Source organism: Carex rostrata, chromosome 12 (genome assembly GCF_964058835.1).
Source record: "Carex rostrata chromosome 12, lpCarRost1.2, whole genome shotgun sequence".
Lineage (NCBI taxonomy): Eukaryota > Viridiplantae > Streptophyta > Magnoliopsida > Poales > Cyperaceae > Carex > Carex rostrata.
This window is the reverse complement of record NC_135929.1, coordinates 11,906,672-11,932,772: the sequence shown is the minus strand read 5'-3', so window position 1 is coordinate 11,932,772 and position 26,101 is coordinate 11,906,672. Positions and strand designations below refer to the sequence as shown.

The following is a 26,101-nucleotide window of genomic DNA, read 5'->3' as shown; positions in this document are numbered from 1 at the left end:
GACATATTTGAAAAAAAAAAATTCGAGGGCAAATTTGATATTATCTTTATTATTTAGGATATTAATAAAAAAATCGGCTGCAAATGGTTAGTGCTCTGCATGAAGTAAAAACTACTCTCTTAAAATCTTTACCCGATCAGTACGTAGGCCGGGCCCTTTACAAATTTTAAAGGGCGGATTTTATGTATACCCCTCAAAAATCTTGAAATTACGTATTCACATCTAAAACTCATAATATCATACTCATCCTTTTAAATTTTAAAATCACATATTTACTCAACTTTTCTATTAAAATAATTTTAAATTTATAAAGTAATAATTTACTATTAAAAAGCAATTTCCCAAGAAAACAGGGAACTTGTACAAATTTCTCAAATGCAGAACTACAGAAGCAGATTGTGACCAATTTTATTTTATCTAGTTCCATTATTAGCAGCTCGTTAGTTACCTTTGCATAGCGCCATTTTTTTTTTTTTCTCTTCCACCAATTTTTTCCTTTGTTACAAATGTTTCATTTGTCGATAATTGACAGCAATACTTGAAATATTACTCAACACATGCACACATGTAAACATAGAGCAGTTTTGATCGAATACATCATTTTTTACGGAAATAAAATCTATAATGCATTTATAGAAAATTACATGCATATAAGATATTTTTATTTTTATTTTAGGACACATTTAAAGTGATTAACTCACCAAAAACAGACATTTATGCTTCAAACAATATATAAACATGAAAAAAATTTAATATTAGAGCAATTTTGAAGGCATAAACTAATTTTTACGCAACTGTAATGTAGCACTTGTAGCAATTTGCATGCGTAATATATATTTTTGATTCATTTTTAGACATTAAAAGTGATTAAATAATCAAAGTTGACAGTTATACTTCAAATGTTATTTTGTTTGTCGACAAAAAAAATATTTGAGCAATTTCGAAAGAATACATGAATTATAATGCAACATGAGAAATAATAATTGATCAATAGCAAATTGCATGCATATTAGATAGTTTTGTTTAATTCTGCACACATAAATCGTCAAAAACCTGCATAAATTATTATTAGAGTAATTTCGAAAGCATATATCAGTTTTCTTTATGAAAAATAAGCAGCTGCAATATATCATTTACAACAATTGCAGGCGTGATAGATATTTTGGATTATTTATGGAGCCATTTCTGCTGATCAAATCATAAAAATGATTGTTATATTTCAAATATTATCTAATGCTTCAACAAATAATTGCTAGAGCAATTTCAAAATAATATATCAATATTTATGCGAACAATGTTGGCTTGTGCCGTAATCTATTTGTATGTTTGATTAGATTTGCAAAACATATATAAATTGCATTTTACAGTTTTTCTTCTTAAGATATTGTGCAGGTTTATGGCAACAGAAGATTCAATAATTACACATCAATGATGAATTAATAAACTGCTATACAACATCAAGGGTGTAGTTATGCAGTACAAGACATTGGACGACAAAAGCATCATCTTAAGATTATGATATTTAATATGTAAAATTGGTAAAATAAGTTTGAGAATGAACTATGTGAGGTCTACCGTTGCAATGGTCCAGGAACCGTTGCAATGGAATAAATAAATCCTTAGCCAGTCTGTGATGGTTTAAATCGATCAGAACTGTCACTTGAGGGTCAGCATTCCAGGGGATTTCCGTTGAGGGAACCGTTGCAACAGTCCTTGACCGTTATACATAAAATCCACCGCTATGGTTCCCTCAGTCCAAACCTGTGCAAATTGACCTACTGTTGTAACGGTCCATGAACCGTTGCAACGGTCGGAGCAACTTACCTCGTTTTTATCAGCTCTCTATTCCAAGATTTGGACAAGAACTCTAGCCGCCCCCAACTTTAATATTTTGAATTCCTAGATCTAGAGAAAGCCGTTGTTGCTTGTGCACTTAAACTTCAATAATCATAATCAATCTCAAGCTTATTCAATCAATACAACAACTCTTAGAGTGATCCTGCGAAATCAACCACTCACCATTGAGCCTTAGTTGCTCACTTTGTTACCTTTGAGCCTTAGTTGCCCACTTTGTTATCTTTGAGGCTTTAGTGCTCGTGAGCAGATTCTGTGCTCGGGCCGTGTGACTTCCCAGAAGAATGTAAGGGCTCATCGGTTCTACCTTGTACTCCTTTCTTATTAGGTAAAGAAAGACACGCCATCTTGAAGGTCGCGGGTCTCAGAGACGTAGGCGTTAGTGCCGAACTCCGTAAACAACTCTTATGTCAAGTGCCTCTAAACTCTACTCTTTATTTTATTATTTATTGTTTTTAGTTTAGAACCAAGTTATTCGAGTTTCCGCCGAGAATAGCTCTAAGACACACTAGGAGAACTTATAACTTAGATTAAAAGGTTTAAAAATGCTCTATTCACCTCCTCTAAGTGTCTTTGGAACCAACAAACAAAAAATAGTAATGCATTTAAAGAAAATTACATGCATATCAGATGTTTTCGTTAAATTCTAAGAAACAATTATTATCCAAATAATATAGAAAACATGCACAAATTATTATTAGAGCAACTGTGAAAGCATATATATATAAGTTTTTATGGTAAGATAGACCCAGTAACAATTGACATTATATATATATTTTTGATTAATTACAGAGTCATTTCTAATAATTAAACTATCAAAATCGAAGTTTATATTTTAAAATAATCTAATACGCGAACATATAATTATTAAAGCAATTAATTTCGAAAGATGTTTTTTTTTCTTTATTTCTGAACATCTGAATTAATTAAAACGTCAAAACTGAATTCATGACAGTAAATTAATTAGTTCTAGGCTTCTTAATAAAGCCTTCTAGTTCTAGGCTAGCATCGCAATTTTGCTTGATAGAGGTTTTGTCCGTTATTTCAATATGTTAGACTTCTCAGTTCTCTCCCTCCTTTTTGTTTTACTTTATATTCATGTTGACATAAAGAGTACTTTTATTTTATTTATCCATATTTTTGTACGAGTTACTGGTACCAACTAAATTCCAAAAGAATAGAAATTTCTCACGTTGTGTTCATCAATCCTATAGCAATCACTATACCAGTTCCATTCCAAAAGAAAAGAACAATAACACTTTTAAATGTTCGCGAGGAATAAGTAATTTATATATTAACTTTAAATAAAAAAAACATCTAAAACATTACAGAACAAAGTAATCATTTTCCTGACCTTGACAAAATTATACTAACACTTTAGATGGTAGGATTGACAAAAAAAAAAAAAAAAACAGCTAGGAGTTTTGAGAACATTGCTTTTGAGTTTGATCATCTGAAGGTCCAGAATCAACAGCCATACTATTCAACGATTTTACTTTGCTGTTTTCTTTCTTATCTGAAAAGAAGAAACAACACCATCATAGATTCATAGTACAATTTTTCTCATATAATGTTATTCCTTTGTACTGGAATTTTTTTTTTTTTTTTTTGTGGGGCTTACTAAAACACCATAGATTAAAATCAATGATGGCAGATACAAAATAAAAAAAAAGTAGACGCACTTTCTGCCATTGACAATCAATTAAAAAATAAAAAAGGTAAGAAACAAACATACACCAGGGACATGCATGCAGAATTACACAGCTAAAGTCAAAATTCAAAACAAGCTAAAGAAGCCATCACGCAAAAATGAGAAAGGGATAAAAAAATATATTTGTATTCAAGTAACAAGGTAACCTTCTTTGTTAGTCTTCTTAGAATGCTTATATCTCCTTTTATTCTCATCTGATGACTTGTCAAATAGATAGCTATACTCCTTCAATAGTTTATCCTTTTCTTCTGAGAGGCCAAGCACCTCATATGCATCTGCAACTTTCCGTACAATACTTTTTCTAGGCGGCTTTCGGCCATATGATTCAATATGTCTAAACAGCTATGTAAAATAACAGAATAAAAAGTTGGGAAAAAAGAATAAAAAGGCTAATTCCAGATCTTCTTTGCGCATAAAAAGTTATTACTTGGACTTTGTAAAAGAACTATTTTAATAAAATCCTCTTAAATTAACAAAAATGAGTCCTTTTGAGAAGTACTAAGACTCGACTTGTATAAAATTTGCTCCTCATAGGTGATGAGAGCGGTGTGCCATAGTTTACATGGGGACTATCAATTAAATGCAATTTTTTTGAACCTTTAGTTTAAAAATGATACGTGTTGTTATTTTTTGCTCTTGCTATGCATCATCTATGCCAATTCAAATAAGAAAAACCACCAGTGTCAAAGGTTTAAGTACCTTTCTAACTAATAAAATTCCAGATCTTTTTCCTAGTGCAATTTCTCAGTGACACGCAATGTTATTACATGCAGTTTCTATGCGGTATGTGAAAGGTCACCGCATACCGCATATGCAGTATGTGACCGCATATGCGGATTTTAAAATGAGAATTAATATATATATAAACAAGTATGCAGCAATATGCGGTAATATACGGTAATATTCAGTATCATACAAATAAGTATGCGGTAATATGCGGTTAAATATGTGGTAATAATATGCGACTGAATATGTGGTAGTAATATACAGCTGAATATGCAGTCGAATGTGCGGCCGCATATGAGAAACCGCATATATTGACCGCATACATATTTCTATGCAGATTACAACCAAATACGCATATGCGGCCACATAGACTGCATTTTATTTCACTGGTAACACGGGACTTTACAAGTTTCTCACAAAAATGTAAACCCTAATAGGCTTTAAGGAAAAGCAGATGGAAGAGAAAACACACCGAACTAAAAAGAAAGATAGACCACGAAAGAAAGAATGAGGCTATGGTACTATGCATAGTGCATATTAGTCCGTAATATGGATCAATATCTTCTTTTTCAAATTCTAAATAGTCCAATCTAAACCGTTGAACATGAACTCGATATGAAAATGTACAACAGACTAAATTTTATATATATTTTTTTAGATAGGTAGAATATCACTATTTTTGAACGGTCTAGATCTTTAGATCAAATTATTTTCTACCTATCTAAAAAAATAGTAAAAAAATTCTAATAAATGTAAAATTTGATCTACAAAAACATTTTCATATGGAGATCATGTTGAACGGTTCAGATCGATCGTTTGAACTTCAAAAACGGAGATATTGATCCATAGTAGGTATCCTCACTCTAAAAGAAAATATAAGGTACCTTTACTAGTCGATCTAGCATGTTGTTGCGGTAATAAATTGACAACATAAGGTCGCAAAAATCCCACGACACAGAATGCAGATCGTGGCCAATTTTACTCTTCCAAATTTTATGAGCCTCTTCTGCTCTATTGTCTTTCTCTAGTGCTGTTATTAGCAGCTTGTATGTTCCCATTGTATTCCCTTGACCTTTGCTCAGTATCCATTTTAGTACCTATGAAAATTGTACAGACAATTTGATGCCTTTTGTGGAAATTTCATTCTTAATACGAAATATCATCTATTATGCACACCCATAAAAAAAAGGTACACCTCACATCCACCCAACAAAACTTTTTTTTTTTGAGTGAGGTTATGGTAATATGCATATTACGGATCGATCCGTACTATGGATCCATATTTCTATTTTCAAATTTCAAACAGTTGATCCAAACCGTTAAACATGATGTCCACATGAAAATGTACTTGTAGGCAAAATTTACATTTTTCAGAATTTTTTTAGATAGGTAGAAAATCACTGCTTTTGGATGGTCCAGATTTTTCAAATCAAATGATTTTCTTCCTATCTAAAAATAGTAAAAAAAATTCTAACAAGTGTAAATTTTGGTTTTCAAGTACATTTACATATGGAGAAAATGTTGAACAGTTGGATCGACTATTTTGACTTGAAAAACGGAGATATGAGTCCATAGAGCAGGCCATTTTGTAATAGGGAAAATTTCTGGTGTACCATTCAAACTTTTAAAATAGCCAATATCCCCATGAATACATCATAATATCCAATATACCCATACAAACTTAACTTCCTTTCTTTCTTGCCCTTTCATTTATTTTATTTTTAATTTAATTATTTTAAAAATTGAATTGACAATTATATCCCTTCTATTTCAATCCTCCTCTCTCTTCTATTTAGCTGCCTTCTTTGTCTAGGATGTCAAGCTTCGTTCAGTATATTAGTTTTCTCAGTTTTTATTTTACCTTCCTTTCTGGGCCCCTCCTCCATGGACCTATAACTCCAGTTTTCTCTACTTGAATGGAAGAAAATTAAAATGCGAACTAATAAAGATACACAAAAATAAGGACGAGTAGATGATTCGCCAGTTCACAACTTCATTCTTCTCAGATTCTGTGGAAATCACCTCATAAATGATTCGCTAGTTCACAACTTATTCTTCATTTTTATCTGAAATTCCTTGTCACGAACCCAACGTGAATTGTGGATAATAGATTTGATTTTGAAAACTCAACACTCAAATTGGAGGAGGAGCGCTCAAGCAAGTCAGAGAACTGTGCAGCTTAAATAGTTTGAGCCGCAACTGGGCCCCTCACTTAAATCCCTGCCTGACTGGGTTCATTGAAGAGAAGTGTCGCTGAAGCTTGGTCCCCATTTTGTCAGTACTGGACAGAACGGGCAACACCAAACTAGAGATGATGGAGGCTGAGATTCTTGTTTTTCTTTATTTATTTTTTATGAAAGAGATTCTTGTTTGATAAGCATCGCCAATATAAACAAAAATAATGAGTTAGGTCAATTTTAATGAATTTTGAACCCAATTGTATTTTCTCTCTCAAATTTGGCTTGCCATTTTATTGTATCTTTTATCCAGTTTAATAGAAATTTGTTTGATTTGTGCTTTCAGTTTGTGTTTTACTTCTTGATTGATCTAATTGGCTGTAAGAACATGACATTCCTTTTCTTGATTTTTGGTGCTTGGAAATCGATCCTTGAGAAAGCTTAACATCTTGGACGAAGAATGAAAAATAGCTAAATAGAAGAGAGAGGAGGATTGAAATGGAAGGGACATAATTGTCAATTCAATTTTTAATATAATTAAATAGAAAATAAAATAAATAAAAGGGGATAGAAGAAAAGAAGTTAAGTTTGCATACACATATTGGATATTATGATGTATTTATGGGGATATTGGCTATTTTGAAATTTTGGATGGGTACACCAGAAATTTTCCCTTTGTAATATGCATATTACAATAGCCTCACTTTTTTTTTTAATGTCTTACACGAAGTGTCTTCAATATAAAGGCTTTAACCAAGTCTTAGGTAAATCTATAATTGAATTCATGACTGGTGGCAGCAATGACAATGCCTAGAAACCATAAACAAACACTATGAGAACATTTTTTACAACTTATCGGTGAATATAATACCAGGTACCAGTCAGGTCACAAAATGAATATCTGACTGGTACTAACCATGATAATTTGGAATTTGCATTCAAGCAACCGTAACCTGAAAAACCTGAAACCAAAATAATCCCATGCCTAGGATTGTCACCCAATCCTCAAAACCCAAGTTCCATACAGGTCAAAATCAGGTACCAGAGATGTGAGAATTGATTCATAACTGGTACCAATAATCTATGAGGCCATGAAAATAGTACCTGAACAATCCGATGCCATTGTTCATGCTTTTGAAGAACAACAAGGGCTTGTCTTAGTGAGGCCAAAGGAAAAGTTGGCTCCATGGCAACCCATGCATCTAGGGTTCCATAAACAGATTGCTTCGAGTCCTTTAGGTCAAATAGCTGACAAAATTGCAAACAACAAATAAAATGAATAAAAGACTAAATTTTTTTTTTTCATAAAGTATATTATATGACACTTACATCATGTTGAGACCAATGATTGATTGTTTGTTTGAAAATTTCAATCAGACTGCCACATGGGAACAAATAGGTAGCAATAAAACCAAATATCTAGCCTACATGAACCCACAATTTAATCTGATTTACACACATGGAAGAAGAAGAAAATAAAACTGTACCAGACAGTACAAGACTGATAATAAGGTCACACAGGTCAGTACTGGACGACTACCTGATATAAAATCTGCAGCAAGTGGAAGCATAAAAGATATCCAGTGCAATTTTATGTACCGTGTTGATAAGAAATTTTCTCTTTTCAGCTGCTGAGATTTTCCTTCCAACCGGTTTAGTTAACATTCCACTCTCTCTTCTTTGCTCTTGATTATTTGTCCCATCATACCTCTATGAATATCCATGTCATATTAGCCTAGAAAATAATCTGGAGAAATAAAAAGAAAAAAAACAGGAGAATAGTTTCACATATCCAACCTTTAAGCCCTTGTTTGTGAATCCAAATTGTTTGTCTCCTAAATCTTTGTTTACATTGCTATGATTAGGTGCATAATTACTGTAATACCCTGCTCCTATCTGGCAAAGAACAAACAACAATAGGTCAAGGGAAAAAAAAAATAGAATTCCAGCAACCACTGATCTAAGTATCTAACAGATTAGATGCTTGGTATGTCTACAAGGAAATACCTTTATCCTTTCAGTCAAACTCCTGCAAGAATAAAAAACAAAGAAACGGTAACAAGATTAAATTTTTATACACATTTTATATGGTTTGACACTCATGAGCAAATAGCTCCTTTCTAATACGGAGAACAGTAATTCTTATTTCCTGAAATGAAAGATAATTTTTCCTGTGATGAAGTAACCAGCACCAGTTCGGATCAGTACTTCGCCAATTGTAAAATTAGCAAACACCAAATGTAATAAGTAAATCAAATTACACACAACAAAGAAAACACTAACCAGAAGCATCCCAAATTATCTCCTTTAGATATCAGGTGACAAGCATATGATCTCCGTAGAGTACCTATTACACGATACATCGAGAGAGAGAGAGAGAAGACAACACTATTACACGATACATCGAGAGAGGAGAGAGGACTCGCTGGAGATGGTCTGGCGGTGCGACATTGACCCCGAGAGATGAGAGGAGAGGGAGAGGAGGGGCGCGATTTAGGTTTAATCGCCTGAGAGAGAGAGAGAGAGAGAGAGCGGATCGCGTGAGAGAGAAAGAGGAGGGTCGGGTTGCGATTTAGTTTGCAAGTAAATTTTCACTTGAAGATTCAGATTGACCTATTTGAACTTTAAAAACGAAGATACAAATACATAATACGGACCAATCGCGCTTTGAATAGTACCATGGCCGTACTCATTTAAGAAACATGTACCCAATTTAAAACATTAAGCCAAAATAGGTGTTTGTTGATTAATTTGAATAATATATCATTTTTGTTTGAACTAAATTTAATTTACAATAAGAAAATCTCATAGGATAAAAAAATAGACCTAATAATGGCAAGTAGTAGTCAGTATTTTAGATTCGATGTGTACTTTACCAAATGCATTTTATTATTCATAATGTGCATTCTTTACACAAGGAATAAGTTTGTATATCTATTTTTTAGTATTTTTTAATTTAAAATGATTGTTTTTAGATAAGCAAAATCTAGATAATATTACAATATGTAACAATGCGTGCTATAAATTCAAAGCCTCAACTTGTAAAAGTGTGAAATGAACTCATAAAAAATCAAATAAAATGAACAATGAGAAAGAATCTAAACAAGACAAACCATTTACAAAACATATCTCAGAAAAAAAAAAAGGTTGGAGGAAAAGATCCCAAAAAGGAAATAAAAATAAATAAATCAAGAACTAAGGTGCTTGCTACAATCCTTTCTAATCTCCCCCCTCTTTCCTTTCTTAATTCTGATAGTCCCCATTTTCTCCATTCCGGTGCTAAATGCGTCGAAGAACCTCGCCTTATCCCGCCCCATTTCCTGCACGATCGGTCGGGTGCGTGGGTCCAAAAACAACGCCTGGTCTGTCGCCAACACGCCCAAATTACTCTCCAAATTCCCATAATACGCGTGATCAAAGTCGAACGGTGTCTTGACATCACACGGTGCAACCACATCCACATTCCCGCCAAATTGCGGGCATGACATGCGCAATGCCTTGAGCAAACGTGCGTCCATCGCAGGATCAGGGCGCTTGGTGCCATGAAAATCATACAATCGACTTGCAAATTGATCGCAGTGTGAGTACCCAATGGTGTGGGCACCGGACAATGCGACCATGTCGGTTGCAGTTAGGCCTTTGGAGGAAAATAGCCGTAGGAGTTGGTCGACGGTGGAATTGGTGCGCGGTAGGTTGGGCCGGACCTTGCCGGCTAGCGACACCTTGCTATCCTTTCGGCCTTTTTTAACCGCATAATACGGGCCTCCAGCCTGCAATTTTTTTGGGTCATAAAAGGCCTTATATGTTGGAATTAATATATTGCAAGGAAAATAACTAAATAACAGGTTTTTGGGCTTTTCAGTTAAATTGTAATAGAAATAGTTTTCTCCCCTTGATAATAAATTACTATTATTTTTCATCCATATATAATGATAAGGGAAAAAAATCTGTTTAATTTTTAAAAGTTAAAATTTTACTTTGGAAATCATCACTTTATTATTTTTTTTTTGACAAAACCTCAGAAACCTTGTATAATTAACTAGGAACATTTGACAGCTAAACCAGAGTCAACAAAAGAACAGAGGGAGAGACGAATCTTCTGGCAAATAATTGTTTTGTACAATAAATCTGAAATGTGACAAGGGGACAGGAATCTGTGATTGGGATTGACTTTTCTTGGTTTTATTAGAGCTGGTTTCATTACACCTTGTTTGGATAAAGAGTAGGGAAGGGAGGATAAAAAAAATTCTCTTTAATTGTGTTTGGTTGATAAAATTATGTTCGAGGTGAAGGGTATACAAAAAAAAGTTTAATTTTGTATAATTGTAATTAATAGAATTAAACAGAAATACTAGAGAAAGAAAAATTAAATTTATTTCTCCTCATTAATCATCCAATCATGAAAAGATTAAATATGTTAATCTTTTTTTTTTTCAATTCCATTTTCTTCTATTATTATACTTCATCCATACAAGGTGTTAGAAAACATAAAGTAAATTAGTGTCAAAAAAACAAAAATGATGGCAAAAATAAACTACTGATAAAACAAAATTTATAGTTTAAATGGTTATATTTCAAATTTCTTTGGATTAGGGGATGCTTAAATTCTGATGCAACAATAAATAAATTTAGTGTTCTATTAAAATAGCTTATTATTTTTTAAGCAAAATGAAAATTACAGGGACCACATTCAGAAACAAAACAGCTAATTAGACAAGCTGGTATTTCATTGCTTAATTTAGACTTATTATTAGGTGACAAATGAGCTTCTTTTGTTTGTATTAAGGTTTGTCTGTGCTTCCTCTACAATTTGTAAATACACACATGCAATGTAATATAAAATAAAGCATCTATATATTCTTTCACCTTATCAATTCCAGGATAGAGATATAACCTTTAATTAGTTGGAAATCTAAGATGTAATTTGTTCTAGAAACTATTACAACACTAAACAAATAATTAGTAAACAATATATCAATAATATTACCTTAGGTTATTTGATTATTGATTCGGTTCCTTTAATCCTTGTTCAAACAGTACTGGTTATATATATAAAAAAATATATTCTTTTTTTTTGAAAAAAATATTTTTATATTTTTAAAAACAAAAATGCATGCCAATAAAAAAAAAAAGTAAACCTAACTAACTGTCACTTTAAGATAGTCACGTGTGCTCCACAACCACAAAACAGGTTGCAAAACCAAAAGTATTTTATCTTTTTCTTCATCCCATCAAGGCATTAAAAAAAAATATCAAAAAGTTGAGTTACCTTTAGACCTTTACCAACTGTAAGGGAAAAAGATTAAAAGTAAAAAGTTTACTCTGTTTCCTAGTCATGCTCTCAGTCCCAAAACATTATTTTTAGTGGAAAAAGATATACTTTTTTTTTTCCAATTTTTTGGGTACATTTTTCTTGCCAGTATATAGTATATATCATATAAAAAAAAATTAAGTTGAAGCTCAAACATTATACCATTGTGCTGTCATGTATGAATATATCAGTGTGTTAAGTTATTTGTTGTACGCTATCCAAACAAAAAATAAAACTAAAATTGACCTATAATAAATTCATGTTCATATTGATAAATTATACATAAAAATGGCAATTAATTAATTTATAGGCGAATATATATATCGATGAACACGTACCAAACGAACAAAGTCGCGAGCCGCAACGGCGAGAATGTCAGCACAGGAAACAACTCCGGGACACTTGTTCTCTACCGCTACTTTTGCCATGTTCACCGTCTCGAAAGCCTCAGCTGCCAAGTTTTTATTGTCGTCCATCTCTCTCTCCACCTTCGTCGTGCTTCCTGGTGTCGGGGCGATCAATATCGAAGCATCACAACCCTACAATCATTATGAAAATGCACGCAAATTGTAATAATTAATTAATATTTCATACAATTTATTTTAAAAAAAATTACATACTTCGACGAAGCAATCATGGAAGAAGAGGCGAATGGTGGCGGCACCAGCAGCGGGTGAATCACGGTACCGAGTTGTGGTAACAGAGGAAATGATCTGATCAATTTGAGGACATGTCTTGGAATAGAAATCCAGTGATAAATCATGGTGAACTGGTGCTCTTCTCCTAGTGGCATTATTATTATTTGGATGTACCAGTACTGCTGGTAATGCTGGTACAAGAGAAGAGACGAAAAAGAAGGAAATAATTAGAAAGAGATAGAGACTAGAGATGTGGTTTTCCATTGGAGAATTAAACCAAACTAAAGAAAGAGAGATTGTGTTTTGGATTCATGTTTTGAAGAAGACAAAAGAAATAAGAAAAAAATATTGGAATGGACAGGCTAAAAATTAATTGGAGAAATCAGATAATCCAAAGTCCGTGACCAGAGAAGTAGCTAGAATACAATTGTTGTTGCTCTTCTCCAGTTCATACAATTCAATCTGCAGCTACCAACAGCTACCAGTAATATATTTAAAAGATTCCCTCTGGAAAAAAAATAATAGTATGAGATAAACAATAAACGATATACTAAAACTGAGATGTAATGTTTTTAGTATATTGTCAATTAATTGACTGTTGATTGTTTATTTTAGCAATTTTTATAGTAATTTTATTTTATGTTAAATCAATCGTTTTTTATAGAGTTTGATGGATGAATGTGACTGAAATTTATAATATTAAAGGCATGAATTGCGGACTTGGTACAGTGGTACGAATTCTCGTCTCTCTTTCAAGTTGATGCATGTGCAATTCTTAAAAATAAATAATACTAAACAATATTAAAAACATGTTGGATTGTATGAAAATTGGTACATAATCATATGCAAGCATACAACAAGTCCATAAAAAAACAGGATAGTCTGATTTGAAAAACGAATGTCATAATTTAAAACTAAATATTTTATTTTAAAAAAATGTCAAACTAAGATGTTGTCATGAATAAATTTCAATCTATAGGTAAGTACACATATAGAGATGTACTTATCTAAACAAACAGTCAAACACATTTAAAATATATGATATTACACACAATCCAACAAAAAATTAATCTCCATTGAAGGGAGATCTCCATTACAAGTGAAATTTAGAGGAGATTGGTACTCCAACTGCTCAAGTCAGTTAGGTCAAATTTATGGGTTTCCTCTAATTTTGTGGCTGTGCGCTAAAATTGGCATCATCCTTCGTGGAACTGAGATCACTTGCTTCCGGGGGTGTAGGAATTTCCTGCCCTTCTTAGTTATTGTCGTGTGGGGTCGGTCACTTTTAATTTTTAAACTGAGGGTCCACCAACAGTGATTCTGAGACAGGAATTTCCTGTCCCCAGAGGGGCAGAGGATTCGATCTCATCCTTCATGCTCTTATGGGGCTCATGGCTCACAAGCCAAGTTTTGATGTTTACCTAAAAGACAAAATTTATTTACATAGGGATCCTTATAAATTCCTCAAATTGCAAATTTATTCTCATTTTCCAATATTCATTTTAGGCAAAGGCTTCTATGGACATAAGGACCTATTTGTAAAATGAACATATTTTTATTTTCAAAGTTCAAGTAGTCGATCCGAACCGTTCATTTTGTTCTCCATATTAATATGTGCTTGTAGACCAAAGTTTACATTTTTCTGAATTTTTTTACTATTTATTAAGATGGGTACAAAATTCAATGGTCTGAATTTGATAATTTTTGTATCCATCTTAATAAATAGTAAAAAAATTCAGGAAAATGTAAAATTTGGTCTCCAAGCACATATTAATATGGAAAACAAGATGAATGGTTCAGATCGACTGTTTGAACTTTGAAAATAAAAATATGTTCATTTTACAAATAGGTCCTTATGTCCATAGAAGCATCACTCTTTATTTTATCATCTCTGCTTTCTTGGTTAATATTTTGTAACATCTGAAATACTACAAAATAAGGATTAAGTTTTTATTCTCTGGTACCCTTTTTGGTGACTCAAATTTTGTTTTATCTGATTTTTCATTGTTATTTGAACTGGAATCACTCTCTTCAATTCAAATTCAATAGTGCAAAATATATAAACTAATTGGTGAAATTAATAAACCCACTCAACTATAGTATGTCAAATTAATTATTTTGTAATGATAATTTAGAATGACCTCCTATAAAATATACCTCACAAAATTAGTTGAGCCCAGCCCAATAAAATAAATATGAAGCCCACTCTGTGATTTGCAGCCCAACTATGAAATGGTAAAATATGCACAACCCTTCCCTGATTAAATTAAAAAATAATAATAATATTACAGCGTGCATTTGCATTTAGAGCTTCCACGTGTGAGCATGTGGAGCATGGCATATGTTGAGGTTTCTATGATGTAATAAATTTTTTACAGAAGATTGAAAATATAAAGATAAAAAGGAAAGGAAAGAAAACCCCAGCATAGTATTATGGGCTTTTCCATGTTTTAAGGAGGCAATAACTATAGCCCATGTGAATTTATTGTATAGAATTATAGATGGATGCATTTTAGATTCTTCTTTCCTGTTCTTGTATGGAGCTTCCTGCCAAGTACTTATCAACTCCCGCCACAAAATGGCATTCCTCATTTATTCCTTGTTATTCCTTGCTATTATGATTCCTTGTTATTACCGTTCTTGAATATGATTCCTTGTTATTAGGGGTGTTCATCGGTTCGGTTCGGTTGAAACCGAACCGAACTTGGCAAACCAAAGTTATAATTCGGTTTTAAAAATAGAACTGAACCGAACTGAATTAGCATTGCAACCGAACCAAACCGAACCAAAGTTTTATTTCGGTTTGTTCGGTTCAAACCGAAATATATTAATTTTTTTATTTAAAATAATTGATTTATAATAAACCGAAGTATATTAAGAAATAAACTGGAGTATTAAGAAATAAACTAAGATATTTAGAAATAAACCAAGTATTTAAAACAATTGATTAAGAAATAAACCGGAGTATTAAAAAATAAACCAGGGTGGTTCCGATCAAATTCATATTATATGAAAGTTCGGTCGGTTTGGTTTTTTCGGTTTTGAAAATTTTCAAACCGAACCGAACCGAAGTTATAATTCGGTTTTGAAAAGCCAACCGAACCGATCCAATAAACCGAAATAACCGAACCATTTAAACCGAACTAATTCGGTTCGGTTCAAAACCGATTAAACCAAACCGTTTGAACACCCCTACTTGTTATTATAGTTGGAGGATTTCTGGAAAATTTTAGTAGGGAGACTGTTATTACGTCCCTTTAATTTTTTTATGAAACGGTTAATTGTTACCGTATCATCTCTAATGTATGACACGCTAAACTTTATTAAATTGTCTAGCAAGGGTTTATTAATCCTTAGAATTATAAATTAAATCTACAAGTTGTTAAACTGATATATTAATTGCATTGTATAAACTTAGTTAAAATTCTTCTAAAATAGAAATTAAAATTGATAATTTAATTGAATGCATATAAATGTTGAATTGTTTTTTCATGATTACATAAATAAGTTAGATAATAAGGTGCTGTGATAAGGTGCTTTGCGAGGTAAAAAATTGTTGCCTTTTTGGTCTCCAATTAATTTTGAATTTTCAAAATTTGAACGATTAATTAATCCGCTTGTTCAGATAGGTATATTAAAAATATTATTGTTAAACTAAATTATTTATATTATTATTATATTATTAATTAACATCAAGTTTTAAACCGTAATTATTGCGTCATCCCGGAGAGACTTAAAAAACATTATAGCTTCGAAAACAAATGGATATATAGCGCTATAGTTTTTAAGATCTGAAAACATTATTGCCCTGCTATAACACGCTTTCAAAACACTAATTAAAATCATTTTTAGTTATAATGAATGTTTTTTTGTTAATTTTTTTTATAAAATATATGTTGTAATTAAGGTAATTGCTTATCAACTTTTTTGAAAGATTTGATGCAATGATTCGGTTTTTTTAGACATTTTGTATGAATCGAATAATTTCTTAATATATGTAGATCAGCTTTTTTTTGTGCATACAAACTCTAGGGTACCGAAGGTTCTAGGGCTGCTAATGATCAAGGTTTGGCTCAAATTCGGCTCGACTCAATGAGAGAAGCAAAATGACTCGGCTCTAACTCGGTTCGTTTTTGAAAGAAAAAACTCAGATCAGCTCGACTCATGTAAACACTTGGCTTGACTCGGCTCGGCTCATACTATATTTGGAGTGACAATAAATATATTCAAGTCCCTTGAAGGTTCAGATTGAACACTTCTTGCAAGTATAACGTATAATTACTATAACTAAAATAAACACATAATAGTTTTTAAAATAACGTCATTCATTTTTAAACTCAAAATTTTGTCACCCCTAAAATGTAATGTACTTTTTTTTTTCTCCTTGAATGGATTCTTCAACGTACAATGTACACTCTTTAAAATAAAACAAACACTTACTTATTTTAGTTCAAAATAAAGATATGATAACTATTACGTACTTAAATACATTTTAATAACTATCAATTTATTATTTGAATTATTAATAATTATATTCATGTCCTCAGAGGCTCATAATAAACACTTCTTGAAAGTAGAATGTATACTTACTATAACTGAAATAAATAAACACTGTAGTTTTTGAAATAGCCTCGAAGGCTCAGCTCGGCTCGGATTCGGCTCCAATTCCTCATGTCTTGTATGCTTCTGTTATCAACCTGTAGTTTTTTTTTTCATTTTGTGTACCGTTCTTGCTTGCTCCCAGGAAGCCTCCCATATCTCTGGTACATTGAGAGCCGGTTTCATGAAATGCTTACCAAGTAGAGATGCTACATGGAACCACACTTCTACCGCATAGGGGCATAAAAAAAAGCAAATGCGGCAGTGATTCAAAAGGGCAATTTTGGCATACTACACAATGTCTGTCTACCAATATAATATTCCCCTTCTCCTTAGCACATCCCGGGTCAGCATCTTATCTTGCAGTACCATATATGCAAATATTTTAACTGTAGGTGGAACCTTGCTAGTCCAAATAGTGCAAAATGGCCATTTTATTTTTCCACCAGAAGATATCAGTGTGTAGATGGATTTTTCTGTGTAATTGGCGGAGACCTCCCAATTCCATCTAATCTCATCATTGTCAGAGGTTAGGTGAAGCTCCTGGAGACCATTGTCAAAGGAGTAGTCACCATTTCTCTTTTCCCATGCTTCCTTTAGAGAAATCAGCAGTTCTGACACCCCCCCCCCCCCCCCCCCCCCCAATGAATCCATCCAGTAAGATATATGCTTACCGTCACCTATTTGTTAAGAAAAATCATTTGTTACATGATATTACAATTTAACTGATGCTGGAGTACAGACCATAATTGAAACAAACCTAGTAACTACATATTGAAAGACTGAAATAAAAACAAAATTGCATATCACTATGCTTAATTACTACCAAAAAACTACATAACTATCTAACAGTATCCTATTATTGGATTTCTAAAGTTCCAAGTTGAAGATCACATGGTCTCGGCATGGCTCTAGTTGTAAGAGTCTTGCCACTGTTCCATCTACGCCTTGTAAGAGTCTAACCTGGTACAATGTGCTACCGTTTCAGCTGCAGACCATACTGGTAAGTCTTAGGTTGATTTGTTTGAGCTCTTTTGTGCAAGGTCAATATTTTTAGGATGCAGCGGTGTCACTTTCCATAGACTTAGTGGTACATACATTTCAAAACTAGCACACAGTCTAGCTAATTACAAAAGCTCCAGAGATTAAGGTACCAGCAACTGCTCTATTTTTTCAAATCAAGAAAATAACTCTTCTTTTTTAGGAGAAACACCCTTAGGTTTGCATTCATAAAATTAAAACGTCTAACATCTTATCTATTACAGGATATTAATTTAACCTAAAAAGAACTTAAAAATAAACTGCTTGAAAGATAAACTTACCTACAGAACCTTAAAAGAAATATAATAAAACTGGTAAAAGGAAAAACAGGAATTGAAAACGCCTAACTTAAAAACAAACTACAAATTATTCTACTCCTAAAAACACCTCCTTATGTGCTCTGCCAAGATATGTTGCCTTAGAAATTAAAATTCTCTGAAACACTGTTGCTAAAAAATGAGGTTGTACTAGTACTTTCCTTGATACATAGGTCTGACAAGGGTATTGTGAAATTTACACAATGAACCCTATTGTTTCTGAAAATCACATAATGCACTCAAATCTGAGACTTGTACCAGGTTAACAGAAAATTATAAATTTATAAGTTTATGTAAGGCTACACAAAAGAGACATTCTTTGTAGAAAGTAATTAAACATAAACTATACAAAATGAGATAATTCTTCCACAAAAATGGAGACTATACACAGTTAAAAATAAATGTACTGAATACTTTTTTTTTTTAAAAAAAAAAAAATTTCGTATTACACTACTACATAAATGGCGACTATACACAGTTAAAAATCATATTAATGAAACACGTTTCTGCAACCGTGTCCGCGCACATCATGTATGAAAGTGTCAATAGATTGGACACGGGTGCAAAACCGTGTCTATATAAACTTTACATACACGGTTACTACAAGAGAATCGTGTCAGATCTAAAAAAAAATGCGCTAAAACAGAAGATTTACACAAGGTCAGATTAACTGTATATGATAGCAAGTGTTATATACACAATTCCACCAAAGAAACTGCGTATGATTCAAGGGAATCATACACGGTTGCTTCATATAAACCATGTATGTTACCCTCTTACACGGTTTGTTTTTAAGAACCGTATATGAATTGTAATTTTCTTTTATACAGTTGATAATGGGCTAGCTCCATATTCGCTAGTTATTAAATATACAATATTACACATTCATATACATCCATAATTCAGAAAATATTTAACATTTACAACATACATAAAACAATATTAATATTCAATATTCAACATTCAACATACAAAACATACAGAAAATAATATTTAATATTCAACATTTAACATACATAAACATCCATAATTCAACAAATATTCAAGAGTAGAACTAGGGTGTTCTTAAGTTCACCAAGGGACCTTGGTGAACTCAAGTCTAAAACCCATCGAAGTCTCTTGGTGAACTCAAGTCTAAAATTCATCGAATCGGCTTCAAATGACGAATTCAAATCGTTGAAACCCGTGTACCTTATGAGTGATGTGTCTACATGTGAAAATTTTAAACATTCAAATTAATTTAGTATAAAGTCAAGTGGTCAAAATTAGAAGGTTAATAAATTAATTTTAAATGCATTGATCATTTTTTGACCACTTGACTCTATACAAAATTAATTTCAAAATTAAACTTGTTTTACATGTAGACGCATCACTCGTAAAGTAGGCGGATTTCAACAATTCAGATTCGTTGTTTGAAGCCGATTCGATGAGTTTTAAACTTGAGTTCACCAAGAGGCTTGGTGAACTCAAGAACACCCTAGTTCTACTCAATATTCAATATACATATACACATACATGTTCCCAAATATATATTCAACAAATATTATAATACTTAGCAGTGTATGAATGATCATGTGGCAGTGTCTGAAAGATTATGTGGCGTGTTCTCAAATAGACTGTTGAGTTTGACCTATCTTTCGTATTTAGCTTACCTTGATGTTTAAACTCTTTCGCAAACCGCAACTTATTTCAAAGAGAGTTTGTGTAAGAGATTAAACAACAAAGAAAGCTAAGTATGAAAGGTAGATCAAACCCATCAGTGAGATTTTAGAGACATGTATGAGTCAGAACAAAACCCTTTCTTTTTTTTTCTTTTTCTTCAATCCAGCCACTTCTAATTTTTCCTTTTTATTACAACCTTGCTCACTCCTTTTCCTTTTCCTATTTTTCTTATGGGTCAACGGGGTTCTGACTCGTACAACCTCCTCCTGAGTAACCAACTCATCAATCCCTTCTAGAACCTTCTTCAACTCTCTACTCATCTTCAATCGAAAGATAACTGGATTTTCAGAGGAGAAAAAGACACTTACATTCCCGATCTTGTGGCCGCGTCTCACGGCATCCTGGCGTCGGTACTTGTCAAGAATGTCGTCAGCATCAATGGCAGCTGATTTCAGCTTGGTCAACCAGGATCTCACCGACGGTTTAGTATTCCCACGCTCCTCGGCGTCGGTAAGTACATCCTGGACCTCAAGCAGCTTGTCTTCGAGCCTCTTGCTCAGGTCAACCATGCCCCACATCTCGCTGATTCTTTGCGCCAGTAAGTCTCCTGATTTCTTCACCACGATTGGAACCAGAGCTGATAGCAACAGGTCTGCCATCGCTAAATTGGAAGCTTCCTTACTCCTTAGTGACAAAGTTAATTTTAAGGGTACTTTTTTGGTCTCTCAGAGCAGAATTGTTTAGGCGAGAAGAAAGATCAGAATTAATTGAGTTTATGAAAGGGAAATGGAGGGGAAATTTCACATAATTGATAATTCTAATTGGTGAAATTAATAAATCCAATCAACTATAGTGTGTCGAATTAATTATTTTGTAATGATAATTTAGAATGACCTCTCACAAAATTATTTGAGCCCAGCCCAATAAAATAAATATGAAGCCCATCACATAACTCTGTGATTTGTAGCCCAACTATGAAATGGTAATATATGCTCAAGCTCAACCCTTCCCTGGTTAAATTAAAATAATAATAATAATAATAATAATAATAATAATAATAATAATAAACAGTGTGCATTTTAGAGCTTCCACGTGTGAGCATGTGAAGCATGGTATATGTTGAGGTTTCTGTGATGTCATAATTTTTTTTACAGAAGATTGAAAAAAAATAAAGAAAGAAAGAAAGCCCCAACATAGTATTATGGACTTTTCCATGTTTTACGGAGGCAATAACTATAGCCCATGTGAATTTCTTGTATAGAATATAGAATTATAGATACATGCATTTTAGATTCTTTTTTCCTGCTCTTATATGGAGTTTCCTGCCAAGTGGGTCCGGATCTACTAAAGTAATCCAGTCTTTGGGTTTTGGATCGGGACCGTCCGATTCGAATCCGTCACTCGAGATTGTTTCGAGATTCAAATTCATCTCTCGAGATGTATGCGCTCTACTTCAGATAAATTATCGCGGATTCAAATCAAACGGTCTCGATTTAAAACCCAAAGACTGAGTTACTTCACTGGATCTGAATTCCTGCCAAGTACTTATCAACTCCCACCATTTTATAATCAAAAGAAAAATATTTTGTTTGTGTTTTTGACTCATGATGTCAAGTATTTTTTTTTTTTATAAACATAAAACATCCGCAATATGTTACAAGAAAAAAAAAGGAATTTTTTTTTAAAGCAGTGAAATCAAATTACTATTAGTTCACACTAATTTTAAAACATCAATTCTATACACACTAAACATCTTTAAAGAAAAAAAAATTATAGCAAACCGTCCCATTGTGTGACAATCAGGGTATTTTTCAATTTTTTTGAAAGTCGAGAGTAGATTTGATATTTCTTTCTTGGAGGGTATTTAAAAAAAAATCTGGCATGAGTGAATCGCTTGATTAAGTTTCAATGGTCCAGATTACATTTATAGAAAATTTGCACAAATAATTATTAGAATAACTTGGAATGACTATATTATTTTTTAACGCCACTAAAATATATATATTTTTAATGGCACGCTGAATACGGTAGACGTCGACCTTCTAAAATGTGATCTAACCGTTTAAGTCTTTGACTGTTATAGTTGGAGGATTTTTGGAAAATTTTATGTCCCTTTAATTTTTTTTTATGAAACGGTTGTTACTGTATCATCTCTAATATATGACACGCTAAACTTTATTAAATTTTATTAATCATTAGAATTAAAAATTAAATCTAGAAGTTGTTAAACTGATATATTGCATTGTATGAACTTAGTTACATTCTTTCTAAAATTAAAATTAAAATTGATAATTTAATTGAATGCATATAAATGTTGAATTGTTTTTTCATGATGACATAAATAAGTTAGATAATAAGTATATATGTCCAATGTATCTAAATTCTTTCGCACAAGGAGTTGTCATAAGGTGTTTTGTGAGGTAAAAACTTGTTGCTTTTTCGTTCTCCAATTAATTTTGAATTTCAAAATTTGAACGATTGGTTAATCCGCTTGTTCAGATAAGTATATTAAAAATATTATTGGTAACCTAAATTATTTATATTGCAGAATTTTTAACTTTTTATTTATAAAAATAAAATTTATTGGTCTAAATAACTCTAGACCATTTCATACTAATGGTTGATTAAATATGTAGATCGAATTGACGACTCTATTACCATTCAAATTTTGAATTTTAAAATTTTTAATTTAAATTCTAAAAGGACATAACTAAATAAGACAAAGGAGAAATAGTTTGATGAGGAAAGGCGTGCAAGTAGTCAAACCAATTTACCACCAAATTTTAATGCAAGCAGGAATAGTGTACAAGTAATAGCAAAGTGCCAAAAATATATGCGGCCTTTGATTCCTTTAAATAATTAAGTAAACAACAAATATCATTTTTGGTTCTATCTTACTTTTCTTGTTTTCTCGCCGATTTTTATATTATTATTATATTATTAATTAACATCAAGTTTTAAACCGTGATTATTGCGTCATCACGGACAGACTTAAAAAAACCTATAGCTTCAAAAACGAACTGATATATAGCGCTATAGCTTTTAAGATCCGAAAATATTATTGTGCTGCTATAACACGTTATTCAGAATAACACTGATTAAAATCCATGTAGCCATTTGCTCTAATTCTAATTTTGAATCTGATAAAATTTGGGACAACTCACTGGATTTTCAAGCTATTCTGATCTCTATCAATTAATCGTTAAAACCATACAAATATGTAATATTTTTGTATATAAAAATTATGTTATCTGAAAACTAGACTTCAATATCTTTACTTTGATATAAAGAACACAATACTCTATTTAGTCATTTGCTCTAAATCAAATTTTGAATCTAGTCAAAAATTGGATCTGCTCACTGGATTTTCAAGCTATTCTGACCTCTGTCAATTAATCGTTAAAACTGTACAAATATGTAATATTTTTGTATAGAGAAATTATATTATCTGGAAACTAGACTTAATACTTTTAATTTGATATAAAGAACATAAAAATCCATGTAGGAATTTTCCCTAAATCAAATTTTAAATCTGGTCAAAAATTGGGACTGCTCACTGGATTTTCAAGCTACTATGGTCTCTGTCAATTAATCGTCAAAACCGTACAAATCTATAACATTTTTGTGTACAAAAATTATGTTATATGGAAACTAGACTTCAATATCTTTAATTTGATATAAAGAACACAAAAATTCATGCAGTCATTTGGTCTAAATCAAATTTTGAATTTGATAAAAAATTGAAATGGCTCATTGGAAAAAAATGGACCTGACAAACCCGTACGAACCGGACCAACCCGTGTGGGTCTGGACCATGGTCCATGGTACGGGTTTGGGCAAATCCCTCCAAATTGAACCCGCCGGACCCAGCCCGTGCCAACCCGTAGACCGAGGGACCCATGGACCGTTAAGACCCATTGATCGGCCGAGTTTGGACCGGACCGGCCCGTTTGCTAATCACTATTCAAGCTAGCATGAATTCAGCCGAAGTCTAATGTATAGCTTGTAAAGTCCTACAAAATAAGAGCATTAATTATAAGATGGTTTTTGATTCGAATTACACTCTCTATTTTCAAAGTTTTCAAATTCCAAACAGTCGATCTAAACTGTTTAACATAATGGATATATTAAAATGTGCTTGCAGATCAAATTTTATATTTTTTTGAATTTTTTTTACTATTTATTATTTTACAAAATTGTTATTTTCAAACTGTTGAATTTTTGTACCTATCTTAACAAATAGTAAAAAAAATTCAAATTAATGTAAAATTTCACCTGCAAGTACATTTTAACACTTGAACGGTTTGGATCGACTATTTAAACTTTAAAAATATAAAAATATAAGGAGTAATTCACAAAAAAATTTGGTGAATTACTGTTCAATTATAAATATAACAGTATAATCTCCTCTAATTATAAATATAACAGTACATGCACGTGGGAATAAAGAGCCTGGCTTCTTTAATTTTGTCGTTCTTTCGCATGGAATATATTTCTTTAATTAAGGTGCATTAATTGTACATGCACGTGGAAATAAAGAGCCTCAACAGTTCTTTTCTTGTCTTCCATTTGCATGGAATGTATAGGTTTACTTAATTAAGATGAATTAATTGTCTAATTAAAGTGAGAAAAAGCCAGAGAGAGAGAGAGAGAGAGAGAGAGAGAGAGGCAATACCAATTTGAATTGCTTTTACCTTCGAATATATTAATGCCTTTGCTTGTGAAGTGGGTTAGAGACATGCTTTTAATATTATTCCCAATTTATCTTATATATAAGAGTGATTACCTTACCTCGGTGTTTCCTCGTTGCCTAATAAATAAAATTAAAATAAATTACGAAGACAGTCGTTCTCTCTCCTCTTTTGGTACTTATCTCTACATAATTTTCTCTCTAATTCTCAGCATCTTTTATTTTATACTAATTCTTATATGTCCAAATCGTAATTGGGTGACCCAAACAGATGCAGATCTAGAATTTTTTTTAGGATAGGGCACTAATCGGATTCAAATAGCTAATCAGATTCAAACCCATTAACTTATCAGGTACACAATTACAACTCAATCTCTATAACTATGTTTATTATAAAATCTGTTATAATTATAAAATTGATTGACACAGTATTGAAATATTTTTAGTAAATTGATTAAAAATTTGTTTGGCACAATTCAAAGTGGGACTGCTCTTAGCCAATTAACAAATTGAAATCAAAATTTAGATATACTTTTAAACAAAATATATGTGTTGAATAATAAAAGACATAAAAAGTTCGGCCAATCTATTTCTTAGAATTGTAGTAATAAGTCTCACCGTTAGATCTTTCTTGTTCTCTTATTCTCTTTCCTTCTATTTACAAAATAGAGTATCGTATATCCGAAAAAAAACGAAATACATAGAATCGACCAAAACTCAGAAAGAATCGGTTAAAAAATCAAACTAACTCGAACCAAGATAGGCACTATATCAAACCAAGGGTAGGCACATTGAACAATTAGTACTGAATCGAGATAAAAAAAATTCAAATCCAGAGATAGATAAGTGCCTACTCCAATTTGTATATGGATCCACCATTGGACCCAGATCTCAATTAGTGGATCGATCATCCGGTCAGTATATAAGTTTACACAACAGGTTCTGTGTATATATATACACTTACTAGATCGATTTGTTTGTGAATTGTTGTGTTGAGAGATTTGTTAGTTTCATATCCCACTAAATGGTTATTTTAGTCATGTTACTTAGGCCCTTATCCATTACTAAGATTTAATTTCCGTTCAATTTATGTAGATCATTTTAAGATTGAATGATGATTTGACTTTTAGTTTAATTTCAATCTTTAGTTAGACCTGTTTGCTTAAAACTTCGTCTAGTACTGTTAGTCAAATGACATTAATATTTAGATTAAATATTTAATAACACAATATTGTCAAACTGGAAAATAGTATTATTTATAAGTTGTATTTTACTTACTAAAATTAATGTGGCTGAAGTTTTAAGTTAGTATGAAAAGCGAAAAGTATATCATTGTCATGAATTATATATATATGTATATATGAGAACGGTTCCA

The 26,101-nt window shown here is 32.1% G+C and overlaps 3 protein-coding genes across 4 annotated transcripts; all 3 read right to left on the bottom strand.

The window, feature by feature from the left end:
• Positions 1-3,128: 3,128 nt before the first annotated feature.
• Positions 3,129-9,038, bottom strand: LOC144563664 (pentatricopeptide repeat-containing protein At4g18975, chloroplastic-like). Of its 2 annotated transcripts, none has more exons than XM_078313138.1 (8): positions 8,752-9,038; positions 8,476-8,497; positions 8,266-8,364; positions 8,068-8,178; positions 7,573-7,716; positions 5,176-5,388; positions 3,712-3,907; positions 3,129-3,370 (listed from the first exon to the last, which is right to left on the bottom strand). In XM_078313138.1, the coding sequence occupies exons 1-8, from the start codon at positions 8,829-8,831 to the stop codon at positions 3,270-3,272; spliced, it is 966 nt and encodes a 321-aa protein (XP_078169264.1). In that variant the 5' UTR covers positions 8,832-9,038; the 3' UTR covers positions 3,129-3,269. The 2 variants fall into 2 exon arrangements, with proteins under 2 accessions (XP_078169264.1, XP_078169266.1); XM_078313140.1 differs by having other exon boundaries at positions 8,068-8,119; positions 8,267-8,364.
• Positions 9,039-9,507: 469 nt separating this feature from the next.
• LOC144563198 (Peroxidase superfamily protein) lies at positions 9,508-12,753 on the bottom strand. The gene is made up of 3 exons (XM_078312618.1): positions 12,400-12,753; positions 12,118-12,318; positions 9,508-10,238 (listed from the first exon to the last, which is right to left on the bottom strand). The coding sequence occupies exons 1-3, from the start codon at positions 12,679-12,681 to the stop codon at positions 9,657-9,659; spliced, it is 1,065 nt and encodes a 354-aa protein (XP_078168744.1). The 5' UTR covers positions 12,682-12,753; the 3' UTR covers positions 9,508-9,656.
• Positions 12,754-19,275: 6,522 nt separating this feature from the next.
• LOC144563334 (putative disease resistance protein At1g50180) lies at positions 19,276-20,750 on the bottom strand. The gene is made up of 2 exons (XM_078312804.1): positions 20,405-20,750; positions 19,276-19,581 (listed from the first exon to the last, which is right to left on the bottom strand). The coding sequence occupies exons 1-2, from the start codon at positions 20,693-20,695 to the stop codon at positions 19,567-19,569; spliced, it is 306 nt and encodes a 101-aa protein (XP_078168930.1). The 5' UTR covers positions 20,696-20,750; the 3' UTR covers positions 19,276-19,566.
• Positions 20,751-26,101: the final 5,351 nt, after the last annotated feature.